Raw genomic sequence first — 23,880 nt, forward strand, 5'->3', positions numbered from 1 at the left:
TAAAAGAGTAAGATTCTTTTGTTCTCTAAAACAAACTGAAAAGCAGGAATTCATTAAAACCCACAGAGTATATCTTCAGGTCAATGAATGCTGATGTAATTTTTTAAATAATTTCATTTATAAAATTTCATATTGGTAATTATAGCCTATGAAGATTAAATACCTATATATATTTTTAAAGATTTTATTTACTTATTCATGAGAGACACAGAGAGGCAGAGACATAGACAGAGGGAGAAACAGGCTAGGCTCCCTGTGGAGCCCAATGCGGGACTTGATCCCGGGTCTCCAGAGTCACACCCTGAGCCAAAGGCGGCGCTAAACCACTGAGCCACCCAGGCATCCCCTAAATACCTATAATCGACCAAAATATTAAACAATGTTCATTATTCTCTAAATACCAGTCAGTTAGAATAGTAGAATTCTGAACAAAAATAATATTTATCTGATAAAATACTAATAGATTTTCCATATCTATATCCATACTGATATATATGTAAGTACACACATATATCTATCTGTCTACACTGTATATATATATATTTAGTTGCTCATATATTATGTGGAAGATGGTTTTATATCCATTTCATGGATAAGGAAGCTGAGGCTTCAGGAGAGTGAAAACTTTCTCAATTTCTTACAGTGTATAAATTGCATAACTAGGATGCAAATCCAGTTTTACTTGACTGCAAAAACTTTTAATTATTATACTCTCCTACTTAATTAATAAACTGACTCATTGCAACTAACAGCAGACCAACTCAGTACAAAAACAAACTGCAGAGTGGAACAAAATTACTCTCTCCCCCAACCTGTCCCTCTCCAAGTTACACAAAGTCACTTGAGATGGAAAGGGGAAATGTGTGGTTTAGCATTGCAATGACATGAGGCACTTAATTTAACTGCATATTTTATCTCCCCTCCCCGAAGACCTAACAAATCCAAAGTCGGAGGGGGAGGCCTGGAAATCAGTATGCTCACAGATACCAGCAGCTCACCCTTAGCCTTGCTAACTGTTGGTATCTACTACTTTGACTAGATAATTGAATTCATTTTCTGTGGCTGCTGTTACAAATTATCACAAACTGGGTAACTTAAGACAAAAATTTAATCTCACACAGTTCTGGAGGCCAGAAGTCTGGAGTCAGTACCTCAAGACCAAAATCAAAGCATCAGCAGTTTTGTGCTCCTTTCAGAGGCTGTGGAAGAAACGCACTCACTCCTCGCCTGTTCTAGCTTCTGGTGGCTGCCAGTGTTCTTTGGCTGGTGGCCACGTCAGCCATTCTGTATGTTATATACCAGGGCATAAAAGTGCACTGGATATTTGAGATTGAATTTGGAGGCATTTCAGTCTTGTGAACTTGTATTGAACAAAGTATGTATTGAACAAAGAGATCTTGCATAGTATTTCTGTCTTTGCCTTCCCACTGCAGGGAAGGCATCATCTTTACATTCAACCAAATATTTATTGAGCACCTATTTTGTGCCAGGCACTGTATCCTAGCTGTCAGTCATGTTGAGAGCTTGAGTCAGAGGCTCGAAATGACTGTCAGAATGTCTAAATTAGAGTGGTCGGAACTTGTGGCAGGGAGAGCTAGTTCATTGGACACTGACAGGGTTGAATTTGAATTCTGGCTCTGCTGTGTATTAGCTGTGCACATTTATAAAAATTATATTATCTCTCTAAGTTTCTACTGAATGGAAAAATTATATAAAATTTACCAGAGTGGATGGTGATGTTGAAAAGAGTTTTGGATTTGGAGTAAATAGTATATGGGCTTAAAACTCTGTATGAACTCACCGTGCTAGGTTGTTGACAGGTGGGAAAAAAAGTAGCTTCCGAGGCATTTTTCCTGCTTCCATTCTTGACGCGTAGTGTAGGGTTTTTCTGAATGCAACTTGTTTACCTACTATGCTGTGAAGATAATGTGTTAAAAGTGACATTGTTAAGTGAAATACACTAAAGTAGAATTTTGAAAAACCAGAGAGCATTGCAGATGGTATGAGTAGAAATTGAGGTGTGAAATTTATTAGTAAATCCGTTGTATGTACTGTGTGATCATATGGAATAGATATCTTCAAAGCAGCACTGACTATTTCTTTTACACAAAACACACCACTAGCTCCCTGAGCTTTGAGACCAAGCCAGGCTCCTCCCGGCCTGAGGCATATTCCCAAGCTAGCCTCTGCCCATCATCAGGTTCTGTGGCCCTGTCTCCTGCCACTAGATTGTCCAGATTTCAAGGTTCTTGTCCCTGAAGTCCCGTCTGGTGATCTCTTCTCCTACTTTTGGTCATGAAACTGATCGAAGGTTATCAGCTTTTGGAGTAGGCTTTTGTCATATTTGGTAAACAGTGAAGTTATGAAGAAAGATTTAGGTGCAGTTCACCCTTAACATTTCCTGCTATTCTGAATTCTTTGCCACTCACTTAACTTAGACGATGTTTCTCAACCATGACCAGTTGACATTGTGCTCCTCCCTCGGATTCACCTCATGGCACATCCTCTAATTTGGTTAACTCTTCCTAACCTTTCAGGGACTAGCTCAGACTTCTCTTTAAAGAGAAAAATGTGGGGATTAATGACATAGGCTCTGTTTTGATACATTCTCTCTGTGTGATCTCTGAGTGTGTCAGTTTAATTTTCTGAGCAACACCTTTCTCGTAAAAAGGTATAGTAATGGCAACCTCAGATGAAAATATATTTGTAACTGTGTTAAGTAAGTCTTAGTTACTAATAACTTTCTCATTTCCTAGTACTTGACCTCTAGTCCAGAATAGGCTTCTGCATGCTTCTCCAGGAGTCTCCGTTTCTCTGACCATAGCATTTCTTGCACTACATTGGAAATATCTCTCTGTCTTATAAAACTATATATTTTTAAGGACTTGGACATGTTCAACGAACAACTAATTGTTGAATGAGTGAATGCAAACAAAATTAAGAATTTTAATCAATGCAAAAATACTAATGCATTATTTAAGGTCTTCAGACAAATGTATATCTGATTAAAATCTTTGGCTAAAATTTAAATTATTATTTGAATCCCATGAAGGATGAGAGTTCACTCAAACTGAACAATTTTACTGTTTTTTTTTTTCGTTGAAATCACATTTGTTTAATTAGTTTATATAGTGACACTACCAGTACACATTTATAATGAAAAAGTAGGACATGTAGTTAATCAAAAATAGCACAAGTCACAAGAGAATCTATCATCCAGAGATAACAAAAGTTAAATTCGGCTTATATTCTTCTAGACATTCTGTTTGTATGATTCATAACAGCATTATCTAGCACTCCAGGCATGCCTTAACCGGATGCATTACATCTGTAGAGAGAACTCAGACTCTGAAGTATTGTATCTGCTACCTGGTGTACAGTTATTTAACATTTTCTATTGCAGTGTTTTCAGAACCGAAGTGGCAACAAATGCTTTTCAATTCTAGGTCAAATTCAGCTCTGTCAGCATAACTGTAGAAAGTGAAGCCTGGCATGATCTACTCTCAAACATCTTTATGAACAATTTTGCTCTTGGTTGCTCTGATGGGCATGCCCAGCCCTCCTTCTGACACTTGTCTACCATAACAAAGTCAGACAGACTTCAAGTTTGACTGATTCTTCTCTGAAGCTTTTCCCAGCTGTGTAGTGAAAATTGATAAGTCCATTCTCTCTACTGCCATATAATTTTTTTTTAGAATTTATCATATTATGCCTTGTGTTAGGGTGATTTATCAGTCTTTTTTTTTTGTCTCCAGCTATTTTGCAAGCTCACAAAGGCAAAAGACTGTGTAATTCATTTTTATATCCCTTCACCATCTAGCAGAGCTCTTTGCATGTAATAAACAGTCAGTTCTTGCTGAGTGAATTTATCATTCGTTGTTAGGTCTTGGTGCCATGATTTAAATGGAATCACAAACTATAAGGTTGATATTAATCATACCCAGATATTTAGGACCTAAACATAGTTCTCATTAATTATCCATAAGTAAAAGTGAAAGAAACGTGTGAATGGACAAGGTATAACTTTGTTAATACTGTGAAAGATGCCTCAAGTCACAATTTCTAAAACAGGTAATACCAGTTTTGTAGTAAAAATACTAAAAGGTAAATGTCATAAAACATGCAGCTTAAAGTGTGAATTCAATAAAGAACTGTGCTAATTAAAAATTCTACATTTTTCAGAATACTTTATTCAACAATGAAGTAAATAAATACAAGTATTTCCAGTTTATCTTCTAACTATGTTAATATGTTGAGAATATATATTGATCTCAAGTTTAAAAAACTTTGAAGGCACAAATACACTGACGACTGTCTTGAGTGTCATAAGTGAAGATAATAAAAACACATTTTCCTCATTTAAAACCCAATTTGTGATTTAACAGAATACATGCTTACATTTAGCAAGTTGATAAGGATCAGGATAAATGTACAATTATGAAATTAGACAATCAACGAAATTGGTTTTGAAAAATGCCTTTCATTATTCATGGGAGTGTGGAAAATATTGGAAATGAGTCAATGCTCTTTAGAAAATATGAGGATAATGGCTATGTCTTGAAATTTATATATGCAGCACTGAGCAGAATTCCATGCATAAAATAGATTTGATAAATGCTTAATGAATGAATAATTAAAGGATTGGATTTTATAAAACATAAAATTAAATGGTAATGCTTCAAAATACTACTATTAATTATACAAATATAAACTACTGAGGTACAAAAATATGAATCAACTGCTATTGAATTTGTGTCTTTAATAGGGAAAACACACACAACGGTCCACTTTCCTATTTATTCGAGCAAAATTGTCTTTTTTTTAGGCATTGTGTTAACATTAGATATTTTCATAGAATCCAAAAGCCTCAAAGCTCACTGTACCAGACATTTTGAAAATTCTGACTAGATGATATTGACTGGATTTAGAACTTAGAAACTGGATGCGATTGAGTGGATTTAGAACTTAGAGATTTCCAGTTTTATTTTCATTACAAAGTCAATTTTTATATATTTTGTGTGGCCATGCTTAAATTTAACAGGTAAAGAGAGGCAAAGTGGGTGCTCTGGGCCAGTAAAATGTAAGCCACAAATAGACCCAGAAAATTGTGCATGACATAATAGTAGGCAAGTGAAAGTCCTGGGAGTGACTGTCACACGCTATGGACATGACTATTAGTTGAGCTATATGAGAAGTGTATTGCCCACAGAACTGAGAGTTAATTTCTCTATATTACTGCCATAAGAGGATATGTATATAAAATACCACAGGCATAAAATGTAAAATGCATGCATTATGTAGTATTATGGTCATCCTTGACTCCTCACTTTCTTGTATGCCATAGCTTCCCACTAATATTCTTCAACTTATACCCAGAGTCTGGATCACCTTCACTGCCCCCACTGTTGTCTGAAACACCATCATCATTCACTTAATTACTGGCAAAAGCCACCCATCAAGTTTCTGTACTTCTGTCCTTGTCTGCCTTTCTTTTTAGTAAGACAGAAGGCTCTTCATTTTATTTTTATTTTTAATTGAAGTAAAACATACATAAGGTACTCTACTGGGAATTAAGGTAAAACAAATGTAGAAAGTGTATAACGTACACTCCAGTCTTAAGTATATAGCTGATTGATTTTTAAATATGTATATACCTGTGTAGTCACACTCAGGTCCAAACAAAGGTCACTTCCAGTGTACCTGCTCCCCCTATATGACTTTCGATTACCAGGCCCTTCCAATGTTCATCACTGTTGTATTTTCAGTGTTTGCTCTTGGACATCTTGAATTTCATGGATATTGGGGATAAAAGAGGATATACTCTTTTGTTGGATTCTTTTGCTCATCGTTATATGAGATCTTCTCTGAAAGTCAGTTGCCTCATTTTTAAAGAGGAAGAGGAAGGTAGACTGACATCAGCAGTTAACATTTGAAATCAGCTGAAGTTTAGTCCCAACCCAAAGAGTTCTTGATGTTTATTGTCTGGAGTCAGGCACAGAGAAGTAGCATAATTTTTAAAATCCCAATGAAAATTGACCCTACAGACTCTAAATCAAATGACCTCTCTCTCTCCTTCTTTCTTCCTCTCTCTCTCTCCCTCTCTCCTCTCCCTACCTTTTTTCCCTTTCTCCCTCCTTCTCTGTCTCCTTCTTCCTCCCTCTCTCTCTCTCTCTCCCTCTTTCTCTCTCTCTCTCCCTCTTCCTTTCTTTCCCTCTCTCCCACTCCGTATACTTATGGAAAGGAGTAGGGGTGGGGGGGAGAGAGAGAGAGAGAGAAGGAGGGTAGAAAAGGGGGAGAGGGAGAGAATAAGGGAGGGAAGAGAAAGAGTGTTTTTTTCTCTGCTGTATTAGGGCCATGTTAATTTCCCTTTCAATTTTTTGGGGCATGCTGAGAGAGTTCTTTGTCTTCAATACCCACTCCAGGCACCAGTTTATTTTTTAAATGGTTTAAATGGTAGCCAAAAAAACTATCTAGCAATCCTATTATGGATGCTATTTATTAACCTTTTGTGGGTCTTATAGTGAATTAATCTGTTCATGTGTAATAAAAGTAACTAAAATTTAGGCAGTAATAGCCAGTGAACATTTTGCTGTAAATAACATATGTTTGGACCAGGAATAATCTTACTTTCTGTAAACAATACGTAGTGGATAGGAAATTGACAACATCAGACTATTATGACCAACATTTAAAAATATTCAATTCAATTCTCTTAGTATTGGACCACAATAATTGTTTGGTGTTTCTTTTACTACTTTCAATGGTCCTAAAAAAGAAAAGTTTAAAAGAACATTTTAGATGAATACAGTAGAACATCCTGTTTTGTCCATTTCTTCTCTTTCCTCCTGATTTCCTTCCTTCTTCCAGTCTCATTTTCTAGTAGCGAAGTGAAATGTAAAGAAAGGAAAGGATTTAAAAGATATTTTTAACTCCATGGCCTTATTGAATATTCAGATGCTCATGGGCAAAGCAAGATTTCTTTGGTCATATTGTATTCAGTGACTTCAAATCCATTGTTTTTCAGTAGAATAATTTCGGTAAAGCTTACTTTTTTAACGCTTATTTTTAAATGAATTAATAAAAATCATTTTTCTTAAAGCAAGTACATATATCTCATTTTTAAGCAAAGAACATCTCATTGAATATGAACTTAGTTTTGCATAAAATTACATTAAAAATGATTATAAATAGTTGTTCATTTTATAAGGACAGATTCTTTATCTTTTTTTTCTTTTTATTTTCTTTAAGAGACATTTTGACCTTTGCTAAGCTTTGCTAAGCTAAGCTAGAGAGGACATTGGCAGAACTTTGTGTGTCCTTATACATAGCTTTGGATGGGAATTTAAGAAGACAGAAAACAATACCTTGCCAAGTATTAACTTTAAATCTTCTATTTACTTTAGAATTTCAAGATTTATGGAATACCAGAACAATCCAGGGAGATGACTCATAAAGAACTAGCACTTTCTAGTTTCCTACATCCTTTTTAAAAAGTCTTAGCTGTTTAACTTTGCTGTCTAGCACCATGATCAATATGGAGATCAACCTGTGAATTAACATAAATCAATCATTTAAAGCTTTTTTTTTTAAAGGTTTATTTATTTATTCATGAGAGACACAGAGAGAGAGAGAGAGGTGGAGACACAGGCAGAGGGAGAAGCAGGCTCCGTGCAGGGAGCCCGATGCGGGACTTGATCTCCGGTCTCCAAGATCACACCCTGGGTTGAAGGCTGCACTAAACCGCCTAGCCACCCGGGCTGCCCTTTTTGTTTTGTTTTTACCTATCACTCTAAGTGGTTACAAACTGGTGTTCATATCAAAACTGTTTAAAAGCCGTGGCATCACCATTTTAAATTACAAATACCTATATTTAATCAGAGAAATATACAACTATAGACTCTAAATCAAATAATCTAGAAATGATCATTCTATCAAATGATAGAAATACAAATACAGTTTTTAAAATAAAGACTACGTTATGGTTTAAGATGAAAATATGCTTTATTTATTTCATTCTATGTCATCCCTTCTGACATAATGACCTAATGTCACTGGCTCTGAATCCCATTTACCCACACCCTACAACTTGCATTAAGCAACAGTCTCCTCCTGTATGGATGCTTTCATCGAGTCTTAGTTGTGAAGCACAAAAACCAGTTTTATGTTAAGTAGGTGGGTTGCTAATCTGTGAGAGTGCCATTCTTGATCAAGCCTTTATGAATTGTTTGTGAATACCAAACTGGACAATGCAAGCTTTATATTCGTTCTACAATTAGCCAAAATAATTCTAGTTAAACTCTGGTAAAGATCTCTAGAATGAAATGAATGTAAGGTATTCATTCTTTCTTTATCTTACCCTCTGGTTTCATTTTAGCTGATTTGTTTATTTAAAAATAACCCGCTAAGTTGCTTTTTCACTGCTTTTTCATGTTACAGATTGAAAATGTTGATGTCTGCCTTAGTTTTCTAGCAGCCAGAGGAGTAAATGTTCAAGGTCTATCTGCTGAAGGTAAGAAAAGGCACAGTTGTCACCAATATCACCCAACTCTTAAAAAAAAGAAATATTTTTGTATTGCAAGAAATGTAAAGTGGGAGTACCTAGATCCTTGATATGTGAAGGAAATCAGTACAGTTTCCAAAATAATAGAGACATAAATGTAATGGTTATTAATGTATGCTTTAATTATTTATATGTTCCATATTTTGCCAAAAGTGTTATTTTCTTGACTGAGTGCATGAGAGAGGGGTAAGTTCACAAAACACTTTTATGTTATTACCAGTGTATATAGTATTTTTAGTCTTAAGGAGAGGGATGGATGGATATATAGATAATGCTAGATCATAGATGAACCTAAATTCAGGTAAAAATAATATAATTAATTTGCAAATATCACTTCATCAATAATATCAAATTAGCAGTCTTGTTGAAATATTTGGTAAATTTAAATAAATCATCATGAGTTCTTAAATAATTAGTACTAACAGTATTTAATGCCTGTCATATGTAAAAGCTTTAAGTCATTAAAGGTTTAAAAGATCATCACTAAAATCAAAATATAGAAAAGTGGAAAAAAGCTGAACTTGTTCTGTCATTTTTTTTTTTTTTCTGAATCTTTTTCTTTCACATATATTTTTAGGAAACTTTTCAAGTACTCTAACAAAATCTAGTTGCTAAGGTTATGAAATAACAAGACCTTTGAGATCTGCACTAATAATCACCATTTTATTAGAATATTAATTTATGCATTTAAAAATTCTGCTAGATACTGGTATATACTTTGATAATTTAGATTGGTTAATGTTTCTACTTTTGTCATTTGCTCTGAATAGCTTTTTCCCACACACACAGTAGAAATATTAGATCTAAAGTTTTAAAATTTTGTTGTCATTGGAAAAAGGAATTATGTGGTTTCTGAAATACAATGAATATTTAATAGAATTATTGAGTTTTCCCAAGTTTTCTTCTATTTTCTTTTTTACTTGTTTAAATTTCCTTTGTCTTTTACATTTATGTGATATGTTGTGTAATACTAAATTACACATTTAGTGGCCAAAAAGCTAAGGTTCAAACCTAACTGCTGGTTCTTACCTTAGAATAAAAGGTGATAAAACTCCCCAGGAAAATATTTTACTTTTTTCAGTGGTGGAAAGCGGGTTAGAAATGTTACCATTTGTTCATCTTATGTCTCTGCCTTCTCATATGACATCCTTTAGTAACAGAAGAAACACATTGATTTTCACTTATCTTCTAAAAATATATGAATGCTCAAAATGATTTGCTAAATAAATAAAATATGCATATAATAAAACAAGGAATTTGAAAACCTTTAAGATCATCTAGTTTTAATGAGAACATAAATACTCTTACGGTAGCCTCCTATTGATCAGACTAACTCTTCTATATTATGCAACTGTGAAAAGGTTTGGGGGGACCGTCATGTTCTCATTTCATTTTTTTTCTTAAGATTTTATTTGTTTATTTGAGAGAGAGTGAGTGAGTGAGAGAGCATGAGTAGGGGGAGGAGCAGAGAAAGACAGGGAGAAGCAGACTCCTCACTGAGCAAGGAGGCTACATGGGCTGGATCAGGACCTGGGCTGAAGGCAGGTGCTTAACTGACTGAGCCACCCAGGTGCTCCTCTCATTCTTATTTTAAATGAATAATTCCACTGCATACTTTCTGTGACATTTATAAACCATCAGAGAGCAAGAAATCCAAATAATTTGCTAATGTTCCTAAACTTTAAAAGGGAGACAAAATTTTGACCTTACAGGTGGATGTATTTTTTTTTAAGATTTTATTTATTCATGAAAGACACACACACACACACACACACACAGAGAGAGAGAGAGAGAGAGAGAAGCAGAGACACAGGCAGAGAGAGAAGCAGGTTCCATGCAGGAAGCCTGATGTGGGACTCGATCCCAGGTCTCCAGGATCACGTCCTGGGCCGAAGGCAGGTGCTAAACGGCTGAGCCACCCAGGGATCCCCAGGTGGATGTATTTTATTGCCAATAGCACGTTTTATTTAGAATATGATTATAGGTTTCATATAGATTTATTTCCAGCTTTACTTCATCTCTTCTCCTAATTTTTAAATTAGAACTGCAAGAGAAAGAAAGCTAGGTTCAGATTGTAACTTACTTTGGGTGTTTAACTTTTGTTCAGTATTAGAACAATTTAGGAGCTCCGTGTATTAAACCTAGGATTTACATTTATGTCTATTCAATTACATTATCTAAAGTCATGAATAAGCTGATCTTTATTATTTATTAATATGTAATGTTAAAAAAGAAGAAAGAAAGAAAGAAAGAAAGAAAGAAAGAAAGAAAGAAAGAAAGAAAGAAAGGAGGAGGAAATCATTATTTATTTATATGACTATGTATATAATCTCCCAAAAGTAGACATTGTATTAATTTTAAAGCTCCCATTTTTCTCTTTAAATAAATAAACAATTTAATAAAGCAATTACTAGGTGATTTAGGAGAACTATTATAAATCCCGTTGCCACTATAAGGTGCAGCCACACCATCCTTATTTTTAACACAGGACAACCAACATTAAGTGGCGTTTTTTCTTCAGTTCCCAGCCATCACTAAGTTGATACCAGCTGTGTATTTGTGAGGGAGGCAGAATGCTGCATCAAATGATTCGCACAAGACACAGAGCCCATCCATTTCTGAGAAGAAGCAAACTCTAGGAAAACTGTATTTTAAGATCAGCAAAGAGCATGGCTCCTACAAGTTTTGTTCACTGGGCCTCTCATTCCATCCTCTGTCCCTGAAGCTCCACTTGGAAACGTTATCATGTTTCAGAAATTCAGGTTTGCTCCAATCTGTGACTGAGACACTCGAGTTGCTTCTGTCTTCACAGATTTCCTCTAAGAGCATGGCAACTCGAATTGCATTTGTAAAAAAAATAAAATAAAATAAAATAAATGGAAAACCGCATTCATTTCATCTGTTCCTGTTTTTATATTTTCCCTTTGATACAGAAATAAGAAATGGAAACTTAAAAGCCATTCTAGGGCTGTTTTTCAGTTTGTCTCGCTACAAGCAGCAACAGCACCATCAGCAGCAGTATTACCAGTCCTTGGCCGAACTTCAGCAGCGAGTCAGCCAGGCCTCCTCTCAGGCAGAAGCGAGTCAGGCCAAAGCCCAACAAGATATGCAGTCCAGGTAAGGAAGGGGAAGCAGGTCGTGTGTTTAGACTTAACCTGTCTAGTTACAAATTGTTTTTTTTTTTTTTAACAAGCTATTGTTTGTGAGTTTGCAAAAACATATTTATGTCATTGCATCAGTGTTCCGATGTTACTTGACCAGTGTTGTAGAAGTTAAAAACCACTTTTCTCGTGGTTGGATGAGCAACATTTATTAAATTTAGGTGAAATATCTCTGTGTGTTTTCCAAAGTTGAGTGTGGTTTGTATCAAAGTGTGTGAAGTGTCTTTTTCTGTAAGTGATGAGGCACAGTTGTTTTTGTTTTTTGTTTTTTGTTTTTTTAATGAAAGTGAAATACTTTATTCACGACTATTGCAACAGGGGAGAGAGAATCCAGCAGAGACAGCCTGGCTGCTGCCAAGAAGCAGAGTGGGGTCCGTGGATGGGAAGTCACTAGGGCAGATGCTGAAGAGGGGGGATCCTTGCTAACACAGGGTGAGGCCCGTGGAGCAGCCTGGCTGCCACTGGGTCAAAGGGTACCCTGTGTCTGCATTTGGAGGTGAGGGGCTCCATCTGGGTCAGGACAGAGCGCACGGACCAGGCCAGAAATTATTACGTACAAATTATTATTATTTACAATGTGCTAGAGTCCTCCTTCTGCAAATTATTATTTACAATGTGCTAGAGTCCTCCTCTCCAAGTGGGTAGTTAGTTCTCTTTTATTAAGGCTTATGATTCGATTCATTGAATCTGTCAAAAATTTTGGGTCTGTCAAACATAGGGAGGGGTTTGAGTGTTTGGGGACATACTGTTTTCAATATGTGATTGTATGTGTGTATTTATAAACACACGTGTGTGTTCATCTGTTGGTGCATTGTAGGCACAGCTTGCGGTGGGGTGCTGACACGTCATGGCCACTTTCTCCCCTCGTCCATTAGCACTGTTTTCCAATTTGGAATGGTTATCAGTCAGGGCTCGACCGGAGAAGCAGAAGCAGTAAGGGATGAAGAGACTGATTGTGAAGAATTGGTTTACACGACGGTGGGGGCTAGGGAGGCAAGTCTGGAATCCTCAGGGCAGCCCTGCAGGAAGGACAGGCTGAAACTCTCTCAGCATGAGCCCAAACTTGTATACGGTACAATTTCTTCTCTGAAGAAAGCCTCCATCCTGCCTTTGAGATCTTTCAAGTGGGAAATCACACCGACCCAGTGTATCTAAGAGAATCTCCCTTAAAGTCAGCTGCTCTAGACTTTAACTGCAGCCACAAAACACTTTCAACAGCAGCACCTAGGTCAGTGTCTGATTGAACAAGCGGCCCTGAATAGGCCTAGCTAAGTTGACACATCAAAAAATGACCACAGCATGAAATTAAGTAGACAAGCTTCATGCATACTGCTCATTTGTTACTCACCAACGACCAGGATATCGGGTCACTGGGTCTATTGCGTAAATAGCTGATTGTTTGCCCTTCGGAGGAAGAATGTCCAATATGAAAAGACTCATCATCTTTAAGAGTATACACACATATCACACAGATGTAAATATTTAACTTTTCCATCTTACAAGGCAAATCTGAAAATCTGAGACCTAGTAACACTCAGTTTACCCTGAGTTTGTTTTTGGTATTTAGTATTGACTCAAAAAGTTAGAGTAAAATTCCAAATTACATTCACAAACCACCCCCCAACTTATTGTCAAATATTCAACAGTTCAGAAATCCTCTTCTCTTTCACCTGCCAACCAGCCCTTTCTTCCCGGTAAGCAGTACTTCTTTTCTCTATATGGCCAAGTAAACTCTACTTGCTTTGGAAGATTTGACTCACGAATAATTAAGCCAATAAAGAAAAATTGTAATTTTAGCCAAAAATATAGAGTATACGGCATAGTTCATGGAGTGGTAAAAGATATTTCTCATCACTCGACAATGCAGATATACTTCTATTCTTTAAACTCATCCTTGCTTTTTGTGACATAAGTGAAATTGTATAAAAATCAAAGTGAAAACATTCTCTATAGGGTAAGTTCTTTGGATTTCCTTAAGAATAGAGAAGAGGGGATAAGGAAATATCTTTTTTATTATGTATTATTATTTTGAAGGGGATGGTTGGTTGAAAGAGATCTAGATTTTGAAAGCTGCCAAAAATAATATTTCCTAGAGTTTGGTTTAAGTTATTTGAATGGATAAGAAGCAAGAATAGTAGCTGAGAAAACATAGGAAGTGAAGTGGTATTGTACAAAAAATGTTCACCCTGGAAGTGATGTGGAGTATCATTTGTCTTATCTTTACCTTGTTCTATTTCTGTATCTACCATGTGGAATTTCTTACTCAGAATTTCTCAGTGGTTATGACCCTTCTGGGGAGATTGTTTTTCTCATTCTTGCTGGATATGCCTGGCTGTTCTGGAACTATATTTTAATTAAAAATTAAAGCTCTTTATAGTAGGCATGGTAATTTTATACCATTTTGGGGAGAGCTATCTAATTTTTTTCATTAAAATTATGTTTTGAAAAGTATTCTATTCATCCGTGTTCTTTAGGACACCTTATTAAGAATTTTTTCTGCTAATAAATTTAATTGGTTTTAATTACTTTTTAGACTCATAATTTATAAATGTGGAGTACTTGCTGTACTAAGTATAGTACTTACGATGCTGATATAGAGGAGCTACATGTCTTAATTTTAATAGAATTTATTATATATTTTGGAGAATATTATATTTCAAACATTAATACTTATTTCCACTTATATAGATTTCACACAGGGAAATAGCCTATGAATTAGAATTTCTGTGGCCTTACATACAACAAGCAATGTATTTTCCAAAAGCCCATAGTGAGAATATACATCAGAAATGGTGTTTATGTCCATATTGTAAAACGAACATAATTAACACAGAAAAAAAATAACCCAGTGACACATTTATCTTCATTTGCTTGAGATGTGAGTCATAAATCATGATTTATGAAGCTTCTCTGTTAATTCTAAAGCTCTTCCCAAGTAAATAGCTTAAATGATTGGTTGCTATATTATTCTGGATATTTACCAGAAAATATTCTTATATTTTTCTCTGTCAACTCATAAAAAATTTTAAGGGCACATGGTTTCAGTTCAGTGAGAGTTTTGTTTTATTCTTTTCATTTAAAATAAATTGGTGTAACTGTATATATTCCCACAATATTTATTTTATGCATTAAGAATTTCTAACTTGGTTTTGGTATTTTGCAAATAACTCCAAATGTTTTCAATCATTTGGAACATCTTTCATTTAAACAGACACTTTGACCCAAAGGTTAACAAGCACATAAGAGAGAAAATAAAACATGGACCAAAAGGAATAGAGTATGGGTAACAAACTCTCCTTTTCTGGCGTCTCAGCTCTTTCTCCACTCTTCCGTCTGTCCGCTTGTGGGTTTGTAGGTGCACATACATAAGATTATACCTGCGTGTGTGTGTGCATGCACACACAAGTGTGTGTGTCCTGTTCAAATGACAACTAGAGGTGTAAAGTTTGCCTGTAGAATCAAACTGCCTACACTTGGATCCCAATTTCACCACTTTCTAATTGTAGGGTCTCAGGAAACTTGCCTGACCTGTCACTGCTGCAGTGTTCTCATTTGTTAAAAGAGAATAAAAAATGGCATTGTTCTCATGAGGTTGTTTTTAGGTTCACTGAGTCACTACAGTATAAAACACTCTGAACATACCAAGCACACACTACTCCCTGTTCAAAGCCTTGCAATGGTCTCAAATAGTCCAGGCTTGCTCCCACCTTAGGAGATATGCTCCTGCTTTGCCTGGAATACTCTTTCTCCTAGCTGCTTGGCCTAAATCTCTCACCTGCTTCAAGTCAACGGCTCATGTGTTACCTTCTCACTGATGCTTACCTTGACAACTCCCCTTTTAACACTACCGGCTGCCCATGTCCACTCCCCATTGTACTTTGCCATACGTTTTATTTTTTTCTTAGCTTTAATCAATCTTTAATTTCAATTTACTTATATTCATTATTCATTATTGCCATTTCCCTTTAAAAGGTAAGCACTATTAGCACAGCAGTATTTTTTATATTTTAATCACTGGTATTATCCAAGGGATAAGCACAGAGCCTGACACACAGGAGTTTTCAGCAACTGTTTCTGAAATGAGATAATTTAAGAACAAATCTATGTTACAGCTGCTTCAAATTTTAAGTAGGAAGATTCACAATTACAATTGTAAGTAATTCATAACAAAAATTGTATGTATTTATAAAATTAGTAGCATAAAATTAAATATGTTCTTGATTTGGGGGTAGTCGTGATATTGAACTAGCTAGTTTCCAAATAGTCTAGAGTAGAGATTCTTATTATTACTGGAATTACCCACTTGTAGTATCTGTATTAAAATAAAGCTGGAACTTAGATTCTAAATTTCCTAAATCCTTCACAGGGATTATTTGGTTATATCTGGAGTGATAAAGACTTGGTTAATTGAATCTTCAGTTCTCAAAAATCTGAATACATTTAAGATAAAAATTAAATTTTCTCTATCCATGATCTTTGGAAGGACTTCACATGAGTAAAGAGTAGCGATCTTGCTGGGCTACATAATGTAAAGCATTGTATTTGCATTTATTTAATATAAATAAAAACTAGCCCCTCACTTTTTTCTGGTTTTACTTTTCATTTTGAAAATAGTAGATGGGGCAACTGAGAGGCTCAGTTGGTTAAGCATCTGACTCTTCAGTTCTGTTCAGGTCATGATTGTGTGGTTGAGCCCCTTGTTGGGCTCCTGCTTAAGATTTTCTCTCTCCCTCACCTTCTGCCCCTCACTCCCCTGCCATCAGCTGGTGTATGTGCATGGGCACACATGCGCACACATTCCCTAAAAGAAATAAAGAAAGAAATGCACCTTAAAAAAAGAAAATATTAGATTAAAGACCTTCTCTTCAGCCAACTGGGAAAATATGAAAAATATTTTAGTAAAAAGTGATAAACTTTTGTAAGAGTCATAGTGATTTTCTCTAAGTATTAACTAGGAGATGGGGAAGTATCTTTTTTATTCTAGAAAACAAAGTGGAAGTGAGTACTGTATTTTTTTGAACTCAGAAAATTCATTTGGTCAGTAAATTCAGGATACATCCTGGGCGTTCAGGATATTTCTGCTAATCATACTTTTCCATGTGTTGAGTTTTGACTGTGAGAGTTCTAGTTGACATGAAAGGTAACAGGAAGTTTAATTTCACCAAAATCTTACACAGTGTCTGGCACAGGAGAACAGCCAACAATGAGCAAAATGCATGTCATCAGTGGATACTTTTCCTGAGATATCTGATAAATCATTATAGTGCAAGAAAATTATATAATGAAAATGCATTTTTTCCTAGGTATTGGTAGGTTACATATGAGGTGTTAGCATGATGGTATATGTAAAAGAGTATGATTTTTATTTGCTAAAAGCTTTAAGAAAGAGATTTTCCTTAAAATGTGGACCTTTAGCTTAATTATTGTCCAGATTATGAAATAGCTTTCCTTCCTGTTATTAAATAGTGAACTTTACCAACTCACAAATAGTGATTACTGAATTGCATGAACAAATATTTTATTTTTATGTTTTATACAAATAAAACATGTAAAAAAGAAAGGAAATCAAATGTATAAAAGTAGAGGCAGGTAAGAAATCATGTAGGTCATAGAATCAGGAAAGGCAGCAATGTTAAGTCTTTCTGAGCTACAGTAACTATTTTGAGAACTTGAGAGATTGTGATTTCCACAGATGATCATTTGCCCTTCTGCTTTCCATTTGTTGGAGAAAATCAAATGCTTGTCCACTTGCAGTTTAGACGAACTTGCTCAGATAGGACTTGCAAGGCGAAGAGCAAAATCTGTGGACACATGTTCTTTGAGTGACTTGTCTATTCCCGCCGCAGCTCCAAGCCGAGGTTCTCGTGACCTCTGCCACACACGTTGCTCTTGGAACCCTCTTCCATTGAGGACATTTGCCTTTCTCTTTTCCAGGAAACATCATTTCCTTCTGGGGGATTCACTCAGAAACTGGGACGGTTTACAGCTTCTCAGCCTGGGGTTATAAATCTTGCAAAGTATATAAGGAAGTTTAATTTAAGATGACAGGAAGGCTCTGGTAATTTAAGCCCTCATGAACCTGGCTTCAATTAGTTTCTTAACTCAGCTCTGTGTTGTGGCCTATAGTGTGCTCTTCAAAAAAAGTCATTGAATCAATTAAACTTTGAAAAAAACAAAACACAAAGGACATTTATGAATTTTTTTCAAAGCCAGACTTTTTCTTTCCTAGAGAGAAATAATTGAAGGGTAATAAGAAACTACTCTTTAATTGCCTGACTTAGGAAGTGTAATATTAAAAAAGCATACATAACAGCATATACACTTTGCTTGCGTTCTTTGCTTTTATTTCACTATGTAAAAAGCCTGACAACCACTTAGACTTCTGTTGTTATAGATGAAGTAGCATCTATCTAGTTCTGGATACTTTAGAGTCAGACAGGCATGGGTTTAAATTCCGCCTGCCAATTCCCAGTGGTGTGGCATTGGGAATTGCCAATTCCAATATTTTTCCCTCTCTTCCCCTATGATCCTCTGTTTTGTTTCTTAAATTTCACATGAGTGAGATCGTATGATAATTGTCTTTCTCTGATTAACTTCTTTCATTTGGCATAATAGCTGCTAGTTCCATCCTCATCATTGCAAATGGTGAGATTTCACTTTTGATGGGTAAATAGTGTTCCAGTGTGTGTGTGTGTGTGTGTGTGTGTGTGTGTGTGTGCACGCGCGCACACCACACACATCTTTATTCATTCACCTGTCGATAGACATCTGGGCTCTTTCCATAGTTTGGCTATTTTGGACATCAGTGTTTATAGCAGCAATGTCTATAATTGTCTGGTTTATTTCACAAAGAGGAAATACCCCACTTGGGATGGACCAGAGGGAAGAAGGCAGGAGAAGAGTGGAATTAATTCAGACCAAATGCAGGGAGACACTAATATGACCCTGTTGCCATTACAAGGACATTGGATTTTACTCCAGAAGGGATGGGAAGCTACTATATGCCACAGCAGGAACATAAACATGTTTAGAACATCAAAGGGACACTCTGGCTGCCCTGTTGGGAAGAGATTATAGGGGGAAAAGGTGAAAACGAGGAGTCATGGAGAAAAGCTTGGAGTGCCATATTGGAAGTAGAGAGAGGAAGGAGTGCTCGAAATATATTTTGAAGGCATTGTCAGTAAAATTAGCCAACAAATTTGCAATGGAATTGGTAAACAAAGAGGAGACTCTCCATTAGAAAAATAATGTTTCTATTTACTAAAAAGGGAAAGAGAGAGTGTGGGAGGAACAGGTTAGGTGCAGAGAAGGTCAGATATTTACTTATAGATATGTCAATTTTATGATGTCTACTGGGTATATCCAAGTGCAAATACAAAGAAAGCAACTGGAATTGCAAGGCTGTTGTTTAATAGACAGTTGTAGGCTATAGACAAAAATCTGGACATAACAGCATATAGAAATAATAAAAACTGTGAGATTAGTGGCAATAAACTCACCAAAAACCTATGTATAGATGGAGAGAAGAGGACGAGAACTCAGGTCCGGAGCCCACCTGTGTTGAGACAACTGGTGAAAGCATGAGTTTCTAGAGGAAACTCAAAAAGGGAAGCCTGCAGAGTCAGAAGAAAACCAGAACTTGTTTGCCTGAGAGTAAGTGAAGGAAGGGTTCTAAGGAGAAGGGGGAGATCAAAGATAATTTATATGTATCCTCAGTCACCATTCTACGTACTTTATATAGGTATTTATTCTTTCATTCCTCAGAGCAACCCTATGATATAGGTATTATTAGTAATCCTAGTTTTCAAATTAAAAACAGCAAAACAACAGCTGTAAATGGAAATGCCTATTAGATTGCACAAAATTTCATGGTGACTAATGTGTAAATTTAATCCAGGCAATCTGGCTACAGAGTTTGTGGGTTTTGTTTATTTATTTATTGTTTTAGATCTTATTTATTTATTTATTTATTTATTTATTTATTTATTTATGAGAGATGCAGAGAGAGAGGCAGAGGTTGTGTTTCTAACCATTATCTACCTACCTGCAGGACCTCAGCTATATCAAATATTGTATGTCAGTAGGATGAGCACTGAGACCTGACTCAGGGATTTCGCACTGGAGACTCTGATGCAAGCTACTCCAGTGGAGTAGTTGCTGTGATAACTTGATTAGACTCTGTTCAGTGGAAAACAGGAGAGAGGAACTAGAGGTGGTCAATAGTGAATGGACAGGTCTTTCTAGGAGTGCTACTAATAGTTAAATTTCAGTCTTTTTAGTTCTTTTATTGGTTAACTTTGTAGCTTTATATAATGAAATAACATCTTTGTTTCTTTCTCAGTAAAATTTAGAAAAAAAATCTGTATTATAAAATATGGCTATTAGCATTTCTGCTTCTCCCCATCAACTAAAAATTTCCAACCTCTGTCATCTTCACTTTTTAAAATTAAGGTTCATGTGATTTACATTCTATTTTGTACAGATTGATTCCAAAAGCTCAAACCAATGGAGTGTTTAACTAATGGTGATTATAAATATATTCTGCAGAATCAAAACAGATTCTTTCCTGATCAAAGCCTTTCTTGAATGTCTATTGAAAGTTGATCATTTGTTTGAATGCAATCATAAACTGATAGATAACTTTAAGAATTGGCCAGGGTTCATTTGATGATGCTTTGGAGAAAGCAGTCCAGGATATTGAGGAAGCCCTCTGTGCCAGCATCATTTTTCTGGGATTATTCAGTTATTGTTGTTAAAATTGCTTCTTGTTTGTTTGGGTGGGTAATCATTTGGTTTGTTTATATCTGGCCAAGGAGTGGTCATTGATAATGATTGACATGGATATTTGATTGGTCTCCTTTTTATAGTCCCTTCATTTTATCTTCAATTTCCTAGCCCAGCTTCCCTCCTCTTTTTCTCAGCTGAAACCTTCCTCCCTGTGTACACTGGGGTGAAACTTCTCTCCCTGGGTGTTCTCCATTAACACTACTCCATTTATTTTCAGTTTTTCAAAGTATGTTCAAATCTCTTGTCTATTGATGTCTCTTGTTCTCTATCCTGTTATTTTTGAAGTTTGAACCTAAACCATAATTATTCCCTTTTCAGCATGCTAATGGCATCACACTAGGAAAAAGAGAATAACGTGGATTTGAGTCTCAGAAGGCGTGAGCAGAATCATTTTTGGTCCTGATAATTTCCTTGTCTTCCTTAAAAAAATAAAAATCAATTAACTGAGCCTAACTTCTGCAGACAGAAAATAAGATTATCCTAATTATACTCTATCTTTTCAGGGGATTGGGAGAATATAATATATATTTTAAAGTATTAGATTGACTGCAAAAATTTAGAAGTGAAGACTTGTGTGCTTTTTGATGTGTCTATGTAAAAACATGGTTAGTCAGTGTTTCATAATTTGCTCTTAAAACAACCTAAAATGTGATTCATCATTACAGAGTAATGATACCCCTGTGACCCAGAGTAACTAATTTGCAACTTAATACTTTGACATTTTACCACAGGACATTTTGATATCCTTTTTCTACCTACATCTTACAAACATCCCCCAAGGACTAGCCATTGTTTGGATTCTATTTGATTTTTAGTATTTAAGGGGCCCTTTTTTCTCAAAGAGAGCACTGATAATATAGACTTGATTATTACACCTCCAACTTTATACCATATGAAATTATTTTACATTGATCTGCTTTCTACTAGAGATTGTATTCAGTTTACTGACTTAATAGAAAATGGAACTGTCATGATAACTACACTACTCATGTCAGTATGACCACTGAATTATTTTCCTGTAGTCAGAGCTAGGTAGAGAACCAAATAATCATCAGGAGATGACAAGATGGACACAGAATTGGATTTAGGGGACTTGTAACAATTCTGTACCTGAGACAGTCTCTCCTATGAGACTTTAGCGATTGGTCTAGGGTCTCCCTTCATTATAAAGCATACCCCCAACATTTGCTTCTTCACATTCTATTTCCTGAACTTCCACTTCTGACAACCCCCAAAGCTCCCCCTTTCTGATTGACCTCTCAGTCTGAAAAGATGTATAAAGAAAATCAGCCTTCTCTCTCTGCAAGACTGTGAGACTCTAGGCCAAAGCTCACCAACAGAGATGTTTTGAGACCCCAGCCACTCCTGAGGAACATGAAGCCGACTGCATTGATGATTACATTTGCTTTGCAGTTAATTGAGAATAGTCCAATTATAAGGATTCGACAAAATAGACTTTCAAAGATCTTCAAACAGTATATAGATTCTCATTTATATAATTATTTTTAAGTATAATAATTAAAAGCCATTTTCGGAAGCATGTGTACTAAGAAATAGTTGTTAACATATTTTGTGCTTACTACAATACTTTTTAAAGTCTTTCAGAGTATTTTTTTTAAGATTTTATTTATTTATTCATGAGAGACACATAGAGAGAGAGGGGGGCAGAGACACAGGCAGAGGGAGAAGCAGGCTCCACACAGGGAGCCCGACATGGGACTCAATCCCCGGTCTCCAGGATCACACCCTGGACCGAAGGCAGTGCTAAACTGCTGAGCCACCCGGGCTGCCCTTCTTTCAAAGTATTGAGTAATTCAGATTTTTTATTAATCAGGGTAGTCTTTACCAAAGTTTGTTTAAATTTTTAGGTTAACAAAACAGTTTTGTCTACTGCTATTCAGGGTCCAGTTTTTTTGTTTGTTTTTTTTTTTTTTTCCGCGTGGCTTCTTGTTTTTTTGTTTGTTTTGTTTTGGTGATTGCATTAAAATGACCCTTTGGAATGGAGCACTCAATTTATTGTGATACAATTTTACTCCATACTGAAAATTTTAAGTAGAAAAGATCCGTGGAGCAGCTTAGTGCTTTGAGCGATGTGTAAGTAAAAGCATTGTTGGAACATTTCATTTATGGTAAGATTGTGAGAGAAATACGAGCCTGGTTTCCTGAGTTGCCCTTTATCTTGAAGTTCTACATTCCTGAAAGAGCATGAGACTTTGATGCGGTAATATCTTACACAGGCATCTCCCTCTTCAGTTACTGTTTTGAGATCCCACAAAAACAGACCATGCAGGTGGCCTTATCAACTGTCAGTTGGAATTTAAGATAACATAGAGGTTATAATATATTTACATACCATATTTCACTAATGGGATAAGTTATCACCGTAACCTGTCTCACATCTAATCAGGATGATATTTCAGCCACCCAGCTACTAAAAAGAAACACATGTGGATGAAAGCTAAGTTTCTGACTCATTTATGGATTAGGCAATAACTGTTTTCAGTGAAGTCTCAGCAAAATTTAAGCAGAGAGACAGTATTTGTATCACATACTCTGATATGCATATAGCTGTTGCAAAACATCTCAAATATTTTTGAAGGAGCGTATTTGGTTTTGAGGTGCAAAAGATTTTTTTTGCAAAAGATATTTTTGCAGAAGTGACTGACTACCTCCCTCTTGAGCTGTTAGTGTGTCAGTCATCATTTTATAACATTGCACAAGGACTCTACAAAAGGGAAGATCTTTACACTGAAGGCAGAATTTGGTTCAGAGAATTCTTTGAATCTTAATTCTGAATGTTTGGTTTTATACCTACTCTTAGCAATTATCGGATATATAAGGAAACATATTTCAGTCTATCTCAGTCTTAAAATGTTAGTGGATGTGCTTTACCATCTTCAAAACCTGTTACTCTGTAGTGTTTGTCATTGTGTCTAAAAATCTTTCAAGACTCTCTTCCCATGTCCTTAATTATAATATATGTTGGGTCACCTCTTCCTGATTTTCTCTCAAGCTATTTTCACTGTATTTGGGAGGAAATAATTTCTGCCTTTTAAACATGGTACCAGTAAAAGTACCATTGAGAGGTTTAATTGTCCACTAAAATTCATAGCCAAGGAATTTCTACCTCCTATTTTGTGATTTCCTTGTATTCCCCCTTGGTTCCTTGAGCACAGTGCTGTTAAAATAAATGTGTTGTTATGATTTAGCATGTTTTTCTCTTTCTTGAGGGAATCAAAAGCACTAAGTGTCTGATTGATAGAGATTCTGTGTAGGGATTTCTACTCATCATACATGTGGCTCTAAGACTTAATGGTAAACAGACAAGTGAGGAATAAAGGGTGATTCGAAAATAATTTTCTATACAATTTC

General features: G+C 35.8%; 1 protein-coding gene across 5 annotated transcripts in view; it reads left to right on the top strand.

Moving 5' to 3' along the window:
- Nucleotides 1–23,880, top strand: part of NAV3 (neuron navigator 3) — a 595,667-nt gene that overhangs the window by 360,997 nt on the left and 210,790 nt on the right. For all 5 annotated transcript variants that reach the window (XM_072724439.1, XM_072724437.1, XM_025992156.2 and 2 more), the window contains exons 4-5: nt 8,437–8,509; nt 11,494–11,677. In XM_072724439.1, coding sequence (XP_072580540.1) covers nt 8,437–8,509; nt 11,494–11,677 — 257 coding nt within the window. The remainder of the gene's footprint in view (nt 1–8,436; nt 8,510–11,493; nt 11,678–23,880) is intronic.

The sequence above is a fragment of the Vulpes vulpes genome, chromosome 10 (genome assembly GCF_048418805.1).
Source record: "Vulpes vulpes isolate BD-2025 chromosome 10, VulVul3, whole genome shotgun sequence".
In the NCBI taxonomy this organism is placed as follows: Eukaryota; Metazoa; Chordata; class Mammalia; order Carnivora; family Canidae; genus Vulpes; species Vulpes vulpes.